The sequence below is a fragment of the Alligator sinensis genome, unplaced genomic scaffold (genome assembly GCF_000455745.1).
Source record: "Alligator sinensis unplaced genomic scaffold, ASM45574v1 scaffold468_1, whole genome shotgun sequence".
Lineage (NCBI taxonomy): Eukaryota > Metazoa > Chordata > Crocodylia > Alligatoridae > Alligator > Alligator sinensis.
In genome coordinates, this window is record NW_005842087.1 from 1,531,713 (window position 1) to 1,545,965 (window position 14,253).

Genomic DNA, 14,253 nt, shown 5'->3' on the forward strand with positions numbered 1-14,253 from the left:
TCAAACATCTGGACATGTTCAGAGCACAACCCTAGGGCTGAGAAAGCCCAGCTGCTTAGCTCAGCCCTGGAGCTGTGCTCTTCCTACCCACTTACCTTACTATGCTATTTTTAGCTCCCTGACCCTGCTACCCCCAGACAGACAGTCCCACAGCAGACTCACCAGCCCGGCCCTCTGCCAACTAATTTACACAGGGTTCCTGGCACAGCTCTCAGCATCAGCAAGCATCTATACATGTCACTTACAATCTACAATCATGCAGTTTAAAGTAAGCCACATGATCATAGATCAGCTGCCTCAGATGTCTGCATGTACCCACAGGTGTCTAGTGGAGTTTACAAACCCTAAATTGCTTAATTCACACCAATTTTAAATAGGCAATAACTATACTTTATAAATTGAACAAAGCACTTAAGTACCTTTTATAAATCTAGCCCCAAAAGCTTGGTTTCAGAAATACTGCTTGAGACAGCTACAGCTGTGGATGCTCACCCCTAACTTCTATGACGGGGATGCCATCAACAATGCTATATGCTGGAAACACACTGCTAGATTTGCCCCCACTTTGCAGCATGATGTCCTTAAGGATACACCAGGTGAAAGGAAAAAGTAGGTCTGAACAGAAGCAGAAACAGTGTTTCAAATACCATGTACTATAAAATGAACACTTTTTATGAAAGGGAAAAACCACTTACAAATACAGAGATAAAATAATCCAGTAACTGCTTAAAATAGGTCCACAGGCCATCCAGCTTCAGCACAAAAAAGGATAGGAATATCCTCCCTCCCCCCCTCTTTTTTTCCTATTTTGGTATAATTTCTGAGAAATTAAAATAGGAAACAGCCAAGTGAAGTGTCAATAAGGATTAAAAGCCAAGGTTCTAATTCCAGTAGCTGTCACATTCAGGTGGACTCAGAAGCCAGTGTAGGGCTCTGCTGTCTTCAATGGGGCTCAGTTCAGGCACACAGATGTGTCTGCATGTAACTTATGTCAGGATCAGGGCCTAGAACTCTAAGTTCCACATACTGCGGATAGAAAAGTCAGCTTCCCTCCCACAAGATGCACATGCTGAGACTAAAAAAATGAAAGTTTATTTTTCCTTATAGTAGACTTTTCCTAGTACCCTTCCATCCTAGTCTGTCTTTCATTTCTTCAAAAAGCAAGTGGTAGGCTTTCCATGGACAATGATGGTCCTGCCACTTAATTTCTAGCTTTTTAACAGAAACATTCCAAACCTACATCACGGGAAATGGTCAAATCCTTGCTTTTTTCTGCTCCTAGGAGATTTCTTATATTTTGCATGATTTTCTCCTTCCGCTGCTGTCGAAACTTCTTCTCCTCATCACATAAAGCCATGCTGAACCGGAGGTCAGTTGAAGAGCTGTTTACAAAACAGACAGGCTTTAATTCCAAAGCTAATAAGTCACTGAGACAAAATTAACAAAGGCATCTTGGTGTAGTAGGGGACAGGGATGTGAGCAGTCCAGCTCAATGCTCAGAATCAAGGCAAGAAAGAGAAAGCTGATCCAAGGACAGAGGGTTTAGACAGAAGCTTGGAGCAATCAGACATCACTGTTGACCAGCCTGCAGTCAGTTGCCAAAGGTGGGCTTAAACAGGGCCAATCAGGAAATGTGTAGCTGTACGCAAGCTGACATATCAGCAAGTGAATCAGACTGAAGATACTGTTATGATTGTTAACATTCAGATCCCATGGACTTGCAGGGTCAGAACCTGATTCCTTGATGTACACGTTAAGTAATACAACATGGAGATACAGTATCTTATGGTTATATAATTGACCTTTTTTTTTTCAGGAGCACAGGGTAGGGTTATGGCTGGTGCTCTTGGAGGGGATGCAGACTCAGGCACAGGCAATGGCACTGCTCTCCTCTCCTTGCTGCCTGTAGAACTGGAAGCCTCATGCCTGCTAGTTGTAGCAAAGAGGCTGCGTCTCAGTTTGGGGTGGGGGGGAAATTACAGCTCTCCCTCTCCCCCTCTTCCACCCCTCCCTGAAGGCTTGCCACCTACCTTTCCAGCACACTTCATGGTGTGTTTCATAGTGTCTTTGCCTTGGTGTGCTGGAAAATCTGTGTTCTTCTGTAATGTAATCTGGTTTATGTAATGTATGTAGATAATTGTATATGTATGTGTATTTATGTAATGTATCGATGTATTTATCTATTTATGTAATAAATAAAAAATTTAAATGTATGCATGTGTTCCTGTATAAATTCTATATTATAATATGCAATATGTGCTTTGCTTCCCTGCACCATGAATGGAATGCATACTGTGAGAGAAAGCACAAATTTGATTTCTGGGGGAAAAAATCAAAACAGACTAACAAAAACAAAAAGGATTTTGGGGAAGGAATAAAATGAAAGGAATGAATTAATATAATAATAAAATAAAAGGGTATAGAAAGCAAAAGGTATTGATGAATCCCACTTGGTAGGCTAGCAAGTAGGAAATAATAGCCTTTGTTGTCTGATGCTACTGAGCTGCTGGAAGACACAGCTCAGTAACTGACCCCAAGGCAGAAAGCAGCTCAGTTTAAACAATGCTGCTTTTGATGCTGTTTTTCTATCCCTCCCCCAGAGCACTGGGATTGGAAGGGACTTCAGGGAAAGATCACAGTCACTGGCCAGCTAGACAGTCAATATCAGAGCAGTCCTTTCTCCCTCCTCCCCCTCCCACTCCTTACTTTCTATTTCCCTGCAAGCAAGCCCAACTTCAGCTTCGAAGCTCAAAACATTTAGAAAACTTGAAGCATTTCAACTGCCCTCATTTCATTTTGAGGCTGTTTCAAAGCCTTTCGTTTCATTTTGATTTCGTTGTTTTGAGCTTGAAACAAGCCAAAACAGCGTTGAAACAAAACAGCTGGTGAAATTTCGTACAGCCCTAGTACTGATACATAAAATCATGTAGTGGGACATAAAATATGCTTTTTGTACTGTTACAAAATGTTTTGAAAACCATTAGAAAAAATTATGTAGCAGTCAAAAAAAGGCAAATTCTGTTTATCCCCAGAGGAAAGCAGAAAGAATTGCAGCAAAGCTTCCACCAACATGGATAATGTTGACTTATAGATCCCATAGCAAGGCATGAAATGATAAGTTAATATCGATACCTATTTAGTCCTTGCCGTCTCTTCTGAGATTAACAACTATAGCTAAATTAGGTATTGAATTTAGTAGGAGCTGAACTGGCATAGCTTTGAGGAGAACTGGACCTCTTTCTCTGCTTTTCTCTAAACTGACATATCAAAAATGTATGCATGAATCTCCAGCAGGACCTAAGTTTTGGGCTGGAGTTTTCTTAGCGATTCTGTACACTGGCCTCCCATTCTCCATCGCGTATAGTAAAGAGAAGGTAAGTAGTTCTAACCTCTGGTCTACTGGCTGTACTGATAATTCCCCACAGCAGTACCATCTCGGAAGCAAGTTGAAGGTGAGGTAGGAGGAGGGAGTGTGAGGCAGACAAGGAGAATGGGACTACTGGGATAGGCAAAAGGATGCTGAACCCTGCTGTACACAACTTTGAGAGTGTCACCCCCAATACTCCTAAAATGATCGCTTTATAAACATGGATAACTTATTATAAACATCCCAGTCCAGCCAAGCAGTTAAGCATTTGTCTAACACTAACGCTGTGGGTACTAATCACAGTATAAAATGTTTAAAATTAATTTAATTTAAATTAAACGTATTTTTGGTGGTTCAGGGTCTTTGCTGTGATCTCTTTCATTGAAACTTCCTCATTTTGAGCTCTGAGGTATTTTGACAGTGTAAATATGAGGCACCTAATCAAGGGGCTCTTATGAAGAAAAATATGTATCTGTAAATATGTGACCACTTATGTAAAGTGGAAATATACCTCAAGAGACACTAAGTCAAGTTATCATGTACTACAATGAGCAGAATAAACCTAGAAGCAATGAACCACAAAAATGCATGCAATAATAATTGTACAAGTTAAATGAAAATTATAAACAGAAGTTTATAATTAAAACACAGAAGTCTGACTGGGTAACTGGACAGGCCTTGAAAGAGTTGAAAGAGTATAACTGTGAGCAGATATTGGCCCTTTTACTCATTTCATTTAAATACACTGCAGTATGCTATATGTTGCAATAAGACATGCCTCTGAGGCTTATCTTGATTTTGCATCATAAGTGTAAATTAATCAAACACAACTCATGCTCCATTGTGTTTAAATATTGAAGCATGAAAAAGTTTTACATGTGGTCTAGTAGACCACACACAGATATATATTGATATAAACAGCAAGCTGAACTAAACCCTGGAGGGTGCTTTCCACAGCCCCTAGTTATATTTTCTAAAATGCCTATAGCCACTATTCCTAATTACTACTTTAATGAAAATATTTTTAAAGCTACGTTTTCAGGAGCTCATAACTTTTGGACTGAAAGTCTTCATACCTCACTATCCCTTAAGGTGCATTTTGTTCCTTGCCTAGAAAGAGAACAAGAGATGGACAAAAAAAAGCGGTGACAGATGTTAGTCACTTAGGGCATTTATACACATGCTCCAGGAGGTATGGAGGTAGGGGGCACTTTACTTAGAGCACCTCTGAGAACTGCTCTAATTAAAGCACCTGGAGCGTCACATGTATCCGCGTTCCCGCACTGAAAAATGGTGGTGGGGGTGCTTTAACTAAAGCTTGTTTAGCACCATTTTGCAGCACAGGGACACTGATACACATGACGCTGGAGTCCGCTGGAACACAGTAATTACCATGCTCCAACAGACTCGATTAATTGAGTCTACTCTGACGCGCTGTAATTACACTTTTAATTATACTGCATCAGAGCAATATCCCTGCACATGTATAGGCACCCCTACTTAATGGCCTATTATAATTAGCTCTCTTTCTGTGTGCCTTCAAGACCTAGAAAAAGGACAACACCAAAAGCCATCTGTACTGCAACAATGAGGGTGATATAAAAGCCTATGAAGATTAGACTGGGATAGAATTTCATCCAAGACATTTTTCAATTATAACACAGTTTCCAGCTTTAAAAAATAAACAAACAAGCCTACCCATTGTTATCCTGAGAGAATCTTTCAAAAAATGGCAGACCTATTAACCAAGACACACAAATATAACTGAAGACTAATTTTTACCTTTGTAATATTTATGGGTCTGTGATGGATATAAAATAATTATGAATATGACTGCTAGAGAATGCATAATAGAACACTACTAGCTTCTTATATTGTCCCTAACCCTATGAAAACGTATGCATATGTTTTCAGGTGGGGTTAAATCCTGGTTCCATTGGTTCAGTATAAATTATGCCCTGGACTTCAGCTATGCCCTGGACTTCAGCAGGGCCATTATTTGAAATAGGTATAGCGAATATTCCCATAAATGGGCATAGATGTTGACTAACAGAGTGCAACATTCCTAAAAAAGAGTAAAATCATACAGATACCTGCTGTGGCTGGAAGCCTGGTGAGCTTATAAAGTTTAACAAGAGACAGAACTTTTGAAAAGGATCAAGGAACTTACTACTATAGTTTTGAACCTGCAAATACATAGAATACATAGGAATGTATGTGCATGATATTCCCCATATCAGTGGTTCCTTTTAAGTCAATAACTGTGTTACTTTGCAGGTGTAAACTTCAGTTTTGGATTCTCTTGAGTTTTCAGTGTTTGATATTTGAACTGTAATACCTGTTTTTTTTGCGTTTCACTTAACAAAGATTTTTGTGGGGGGAAAAAAGCCCTGCAAGTAACAGGAAAAATATAGACAGATTATACAGTCATTCCCTACAGATTTTTTTTAAAGTCATATACTTACCAGACCTCAAGAGACATCTCCAAAGTAATTTCTGTGACCTAAACAAAAAATATTTAAATTCAGTTACATCATGTATAGGGAAAGGAAAATATATGCACTTTGAATATAAACTTGTCATAAAAGCGTATAGAGCCACTTTAAAAAAAAAATATTGGTCAGCTATATAAAGAGGTCCCTTTAAAAAGAATACTTTTTGGGAAAAGCAAAACATATTGCTTCCAAAAGATTTCACTCAGTACTGGGTCTGTCTACACATTCATTAATGCACAGTAGTTACTAGGGCTGCGCAAAGCTTCGGTCCCTGATTCAATATGACGGAGATTCAGCCTGATTCGGTGGCTAAATCTCCAAACCAAAATCTAATCAGAGGACCCTTTAATCTCTCTGAATTGAATCAGAGTCCCATGAATCGATTCAGAGAGATTTGGAAAGATTCGGCAATTCAGACACAGGTTTAAATGTTTTTTCTACATAATTCTAGGTAGCAGGTGGCTCATGAATGCTGCAATGCTGGGGTGCGTGGACACTGGGGCCTCCACAGCAGCATGGGGGGCTCCCCAGCGCACTCAGCAGCAGACCTGGAAGCGGACCAGAAGCACTTCCAGTCCACTTCCGGGTCTTCTGAGGAGCATGCTGGGGGCCTCCCCAATGGTCCCCTGGCTCAGTGACTGGTGGCTCCTTGGTCTGGAGGGGGGACCTGGGAGACGCTTCATCCACCCCAGCATTGCAGGATTCACAAACCATACCTGGTACCTTGAGGTATGTAAAAAAAACATTTAAAGCTGTGTCTGTGTTCAAATCGCTGATTCTCCAAATCAACATTGAACTTTAGATTCGGAATCAGCCAATCAAATCAGGGACAGTGATCTGAATCAATTAATCAAATTACTGTCCCTGATTCGGACCAAATCTGAATCCAAATCGAATAGGGCCCGCTTCGCACACCCCTACTAATTACTGTGCATTTAATTTAGTACTTACTTAATGAAGTACTGACTAAATCAGGGGTGAGCAAAATGCGGCCCAGGGGCCAGATGCAGCCCACCAGGCCATTCTATCTGGCCCGTGGGGCCCCTAAAAAATTTAGAAAATTAATATTTATCTGCCCTGGGCTGCCTATCATGTGGCCCTCGATGGCTTGCCAAAACTCAGTAACTGGCCCTCTGCCCAAAATAATTGCCCACCCCTGGACTAAATGCACAGTAACTAGAGTTACTGTGCAATAGCATCAGTGGATGGGTAAGAAAAAAATATTTGCAATGTGACAAGATATTACATTACATTAATGCAAAATATGAAACATGTTTCCTCATTAACCCCATTTCCCCACTTCATTGCTTTAACTATATGAGAATTCTTATCTCATGTCATTGCAGAACCAGATGTCAGTGGAGCAGAGCCAGTCAAAATAGAAGAGACCAAAAAGTAATAAGTTAAGCAATACCTTAAAAACAAGGTGTTAAAATTACATCAACCCTCAGGCTACCAACTTAATTACATGCCAACACCTAAGTTAAGTACAGACAGTCAAAAAGCCCAAGGATGAGTCAATTCAATCTTCGCAGGTTAGTCTTAGCTGCATAGATTGAACTAATAAGCAAGTGAATAAACAATCACTTTTGATTCCTGAAATGCAGCCACATGCCTGCAGGGACCCAGGCTAGAAGGTAGGGTGTGCTAGAGCACACCTCACTGCTCAGCTAGAGCAGAAAGCTTGGGCCAAGGCTAGCCTGTAAACCCTACAAGGGGAGAGCATGAGGGGAGGCTCAGGTAAGGTGCAAAGCATCACAGGATCCAGGGAGACTGAGACTTCAAGTGACCCTGAAGGGGATCTGAGACAGAAGTTCAATAAACCAATTTAACCTAAATCTGTTTTGGCCATTTTGAAAGTGGTTTATGTGCACTAAACTTCTGTTATGTTCCATATTTGAACTAGTTTCTGATCACTTATACCAGTTTGTGTGTAATTTCTGTCCCCAGTCCTAATGTACATACTGTAACTGATTTACATAAACAGGCTTTAACCAACTATTTGCTTTTCCAGAATGTGCTTAAATGATTATGCCATGTGTCATAAAGCTTTAAAAAGTTGTGCAATAAATATTTCTGTTCATATAGATTCATAAAGCAGAACTGTAAAATATTTCAGCTGTAAATAGCAGCTGAGATAGTATCTGTATATAGCATTTATATAAAAATGTTTTGCAAATCAACCACTTTTCAGGATTTATAGTATAGGCTGAAGGTGCTGCTAAATTAACTAAATTATATTCCCCAAAACCCAAACAGAATAGAGAAATTGTGACTTGCCTTAATATTACAACAATCAATAGTGCTTTATTATGTGTTAACCAAATATTCCTGCTCGCCATTTAGTCTAGGGACTGAAATTACATATATACCAGTATAAGTGATCAGAAACCAGTTCATATCTGTAATACAACAGAAGTTCAGTGCACGTAAACAGCTATCAAAATGGTTGAAACTGGTTTAAGATGAACCTGGATGGATGTAGTATCAGACTTAACTGACTGAGGATAAGTCAAGTTTATTGAACTTTAGGTTCTAGATCCCTTCCAGATACAAATTTACTTACAGACCCCAGCATCCCAGAATGTTTTGCACCTCCCCTGCAAACTCCCCCTCACAGGGTGGGTAGGCAAGCCTTGGCCCAAGCTGTCTGCTCCAGACAAGCAGGGAGGCATGCTCTAGCCCCCCCGGCTTCTGGCATGGACCACTGCAGGCCTGTGCCTGCATTTCTGGAATTGAAAATGCATGTCTATTCACTTTCTTATTGGTTCGATCTGTGCATCTTAGACTAACCTGTGAAGATTGAATCATTTCAGCCTTGGGTTGTAAGCTGTCTGTCCTTAGCCTTTTTAGCAGTGCTATCTATAAAAGAATCCCTTTAATGTTCAAGGAACTATAAATAGCAGTAGTGAAAGTAACAAGTTGCATGCCAACATTTGTGTAATTTCTTATGCCCATACGATCCCATGGAATTAAACTAAATGTGGAGATTTGTTCCAGAGCAATAGCTTGACATTTCTGAATCATACAGAATACTTTCCAAAGAGAAGCTAATGCATTCTGTTTACAAATACACAAACTGGCCAAATGTCTCAATCCCACTCCAATAAACTTCATCACTTTGTTCAATGCTGCTTCAAAAGAGGCAAAGTTATGGAAACATGTGACTCACTTTATTGAAAGTAAATACAACTTCTTTCTTCTCTCCCACTTTAAGAGACAATATAGGAAATGTTGAGGTACCGAGAGTCTCATCCATGACATAGTTGGCATCCATTAAAGTAATCTAGAAAAGATACACAAACCTTTAGTTCATCTTTGATTATCACCTTTTAAATTCATATAACTTAAAAAAAGTATTTGAAACAAAAAAGGCAAGGTTAAAGAAAAGAATGTGACTAAGCCGTGTAATCCATAGTCATAGCCCAGACACAGGCAAATATTAGGCCTGCGCAAAGCAGCTAGTATTTGCTTCGGATTTATATTTGGGGGACAGTGATTTGATTTGGCGATTCAAATCACTGTCCTGAATTGATTCAGCCTAATCTGATTCGGAGGCCGAATCTCCAAATCAAACAGGCCTCCTGCAGAGTATAGACTTCTTAAAAAACTAAACAAAGTTTATTACTACAGTATTGTAGAAAGCCAAAGTTACAGCAAATCTTTGCTAGGAGAAGTATATTTTTTCTGTAAACTGATATGCAATTTACCATTATGACATAATATCACTCATTCTTGAGAGGCAATTTTCAAGGGACTGTATAGCATATTTTCCAGGGACACATGAAAATCTTTCATTATTGTAAGCAAATACAACCAAATCCCAATTTAAAATGTATCCAGGTAGCTGTGAAAAAGGATAGTGATGTGATTCTGGCAACTGGATATAGCTGTATTGTACTAGAAATTGACTATGTGCCAGCTTATAAAATATTATACTTTCTAATGACTGTATAAACCCCTACTAAAAGCTGAGAAACCACTCATAAAATATACAAGAGGTGTTTAAAAACTGTCTCAGTTCTTAGCATAGCAGGAGATGACCTAAGACCATACCATAATGGGAGCAGGTGACACAGTCTTTATCATAATAGAAAACGACCAAGACCACAGTATGGTACAAAATGCATGTCTATCTTTGCATTTGTTCTTTGATGTCATGGTATTTAAAGATATATGACAGAAAGAGGCATGGTCTTGTCTTGAAGAAACATGGTTTTGTCCTGAGTTTGGATAAGTCATTAGTCATTAATGATCATTTCTTTAACAGGTCTTATTTTTAACTCTGGTAGACCTAAATTCTATACTCACTACATAATTGTGGCCCCAGTTTGAAGCCAAAGAAGTTGTCCAAGAGTATAACCAACAGAGTATGACACATGAGCAGAGATCCTACTTTTCTCTGATTTAAAAAAAATCCCCAATTTTCATTTGATAAAAAGTAACCCCAAATCCACATTTTTCCACAATTAAAATGAAATTCCACTAATATATATATATTAGTGTGTGTGTGTGTGTGTGTATAGTGGCGTTTCATTTTAATCATGGAAAAACGTGGATTTGGGATTATTTTTTTAAATCTGAAAATGGGGGATTTTTTTAATCCGAGAAAACCAGGATCCCTACTTGAGAATTCTTTCAATTATGTCAATATTAGAATGTAAACTTTATACCCTGCTCCCCATCCCCAGTTTTCTACACTGCTCATTTTTTCAAGACTTCAGGACCTACTGAAGGCTTTACTAGAGGATCCAACCATAGTTTCTGCTTGTTTCTAAAGCCTAAATTAGAATTTTCTTAGGAAGGTTCTAACTTCAGAAGGGCCATGCATAAAGAAAGCTGACAGAGACACACACACACTCAAGATCGAGTCAGGGAAGTAGTGAAGACTTGATTCAGAAGGCAGAATCCTATTTTACTTTACATGTCTATGGGGCATTTAGCCAACCATGAAAGTTCCATTTCTGGCACTTACATGTAGCTTTGAATTCTATGTTGCTCTCCTCTTGAAATTAAGACCCTGCACCCTGCACTTAACAATCATTGGATAAGTAGATGGAAAGCAATGGGGAATTTTTTCTCCTTGGGAGAAGGGCCCTGAGCCTCTTATCCAGGGAAACACTGATTCACTGAGCTACAAATCCTTTGACTTGGTCTCTCCCTCCTAGCCCCAGTAGGCCAGCTTTAAGAAGAGCACTAGGAAGTATTCTAAATATTGCCTAATTTATGGCCTAATGAAAGAAAATTACACATTCCCATTTTTCTTGCCAATTCCTAACTTCAGCAAGATATTCTTCCCCTTGCTTGTAAAACAGGGAATCGCAAGCTAGGGTTTTAAATCCTGTTCTTGGATTTCCTAATACAAGTTGTGCACACCTAGCAAAATCATGTAGTTTAAGTGACTGGAACTCAAGTCTGGCAAACCAGTTACTTTGTCTTCACAGTGTTGCAGTCATTCGTGTGTCACTAGGAATTCTCAGAGCATATCCCATGATTCTCTAAGCTACAGTAAATTGAGTTGCTTATAAGGACTCTCTCCTGATCCAATAGGGAACTACATGGGAAGACACTGGAGGACTATTGGAACTCAAATGGTTTAGTGTCAACTGGTTAGCAGCCCACAAAGGATCCCATTTAGGCTTTAGCCTATACCCCCAGGATGACTAAAAATAACTCCAGTTGGGAACACCTCTAAAAATGGGTCAGAAGACTTTGTGGTCAGGGAGGAGTGAAGAATGGGCAGAAATTTAGCTCCACCCTACCCTATTTTCTGGTCAAGTAGCTGAGTCAGGTAAGGGGCAGTAGAAATAAGTAATAATTTGCTGCTATTGTGAAGAACAGCACATTACTAAACCTCTGGAGCAGGCAGGGAAGAAATTGTGACTCAGATGCATGCCTTAGAGTCACAAGGTCTTCTAGAGCTACCTCTGGGATGGTGCAACTTATATAACTTCTCTTGCTCAGCCTCATGGCCAAAGGCAAAATCCATCCTTTAACATTAAACAAACATACTGAAATCCTCAGATGATAGATGCTGCATAAGTGCAAAATGTTATTTTAACCCTCCAGATGTTGCTCATCTTCCATGTCCAGTTGCATCTCAATGCACAACTTACCTCCAGAACATTTTCCTGGTTTGGGTCCAAAATAAACTCAAATGACTCATTCCACACAGGATTAATATCATTATTGATATGCCTTGTCCTCTTTCTACAATCAGGGGCTGATGGGATAAACAGCTCCACATAGGGATCTGGAGTGTCAACTGTAGAGTAACAAACAAATGTGGAAGTAAGACTAAGTTTGGATAAAATTAACCAGAATAAAAAAATAGGAAAATGTGATTTAATTGTAAATAGATGTATTATATACAGTAATAAATCAAAGGTACATGAGTTGATCTTGTTCCCCAAAAAAGTCAAAGTAATTACACTATTAACATTCAAAAGAGCAGGACTTGGCCTTGAAAAAGTAAGTGAAGCTACAGGGAAGCACAGATATTAATGGAAAAATAATTTGATGCTACAACTTAGTAGCTCCATAATGCTCCAGATCCTTTTCCTCCACAAACTACCCTGTGATAGCATAAACTATTACCACATTGGAGCAAATATACCTGGTGAGGTTAGGACAGACATTCAAAAAGCCCAAGGCAGAATCAATCCAAGTTAAAAGGTTTTCTTTAAGTGGTGTAGTTTGGATCAGTAGAAAATAGAGCGCACATTCATCCTTTGATGGGATGCGGGGCATAAATCTTAGACTGGGTTCCACCATTTTTAAACCAGAATGTGTGCACTGAACTCCTGTTCCGTTATGGGTATAGACCAGTTTTTTCAATCACTTATACTGGTAAAAGTGTAATGTCAGTTCCTTGCCTAAGTGATTTTTAATTAGAAAGAAAAGATGTTTTGGATTCAGTTTTATGCCCTCATGAGGGAATCCTAATGCCATCAACAGACATTTTTCAGGAAGAGGCACAAGATTGTGCTGCTCATGTACCTTCTAAGGCCCTGGACCATGTCATGAGGAGATCCATGAGTGAAGTCACTGAAATTAATAGAGGTTTGCTCCAGTGTAAGGGTCACTGTACAATCAGGGACTTATTTACATATTTAAATAGTAGGTGTGTAGCTCAAAATGTAATAACTGTTCCATTGGTATCTAGTGCACAGTATCAGTGATGAAGACAGGATGCTGGGAGAATTAGTAATTGAGTTGTATTTGCCTATTACTAAAAAAAAGTTCAATGCTGCTGACCCCTCCCTGCCTATCCAGTGAGGGCAAGTATATATTTTTTGACAGATGCATGAAATACCCACCTAGTTTAACCATCAAAATCCTGGTGAAGGAGGGTGAAAAAGAAAGTTTTTCAACTGCTCCAAAACTGCCATAAAACTAATGCAAGGTTGCAATATTTTTCTCACAATCTATTTATATTTAATGAGTATGTGCTGTAGTTCTTTTTGAAAAGATACATATCAGCTTGACCACGTATACTTTTTTATATCAGTTTCAAAGAAGAGGATGTCAGATATCAAGATAGCAGGCATACTACAGAACTGTTGCAATATGAAAATGCAACGTTAGTAAAACAAAGTGAGAGCAATGTCACATTTAATTAATTTCATATGGTACAGAGAATAACTTATTTTTCCATGTCTCAATTTTATTCTTGCCAGCCAAATTTCTTCAATTGGGTTTGTCTTGTTTTGGTTTTTTGGGGGGCAGGATTGGGGGGTTTTTGTTTGTTTTGTGCAGCCATAATCTCTGATCCTGCAAAAGGGAACTGTTATCAGCCCCTTTACTTTCACACTATCAGTCCCTTTACTTTCACTAGGGGCTCTTCTTGGGAATTGAACTACTGTAGCTCTTTGCAACATCAAGTGCAATACTGCTGAAACACACTTGCAGGCTAATAAAGTGAAACCTCTTCATATCTTCTGGGATGATCACAAGCTAAAATCAGTTCATCTAGTCACATCTTTATCACAGGTTCTTTTCTCCTTTTTGTCCTTGAACCTATTTCAGGCTCTTAAACATGTAGTCAGCACAGCAACCGTTTTCTTGAAGATCTTAATGAAAACAATGATACCCTTAGTTGAACCATGTAAAATGCCGAATATAGGTGGTCAGAACATTTCCGATTACACAGAACATTTTATACAATCCTCATGTTAAGTTTAAACAAACTGCTGCTGCCACTGCTGCCCCCCTCCTCCCAATCCACAGCTCTGGAAGCTAAGTCAAGAGTGCCTGCAAGAACCACATGACCACTGAAGCTGGAAAATGGAAGGACCCAGCCAGCCAGACCAAAGAGAGAATGAAACAGAGAGAAAGAGAGAAATGCGAATAAAATGGAGACAGTTTGGCACAATTTGACCAAATTTTCAG

General features: G+C 39.2%; 1 protein-coding gene across 2 annotated transcripts in view; it reads right to left on the reverse strand.

Annotated features, from left to right (window-relative positions):
* Window positions 1–14,253, reverse strand: part of PLA2G4A (phospholipase A2 group IVA) — a 128,566-nt gene that overhangs the window by 60,838 nt on the left and 53,475 nt on the right. For both annotated transcript variants that reach the window (XM_014520083.2, XM_006023872.3), the window contains exons 4-7: window positions 11,979–12,127; window positions 9,035–9,148; window positions 5,833–5,870; window positions 1,241–1,382 (exon numbers count right to left, since the gene is read on the reverse strand). In XM_014520083.2, coding sequence (XP_014375569.1) covers window positions 1,241–1,382; window positions 5,833–5,870; window positions 9,035–9,148; window positions 11,979–12,127 — 443 coding nt within the window. The remainder of the gene's footprint in view (window positions 1–1,240; window positions 1,383–5,832; window positions 5,871–9,034; window positions 9,149–11,978; window positions 12,128–14,253) is intronic.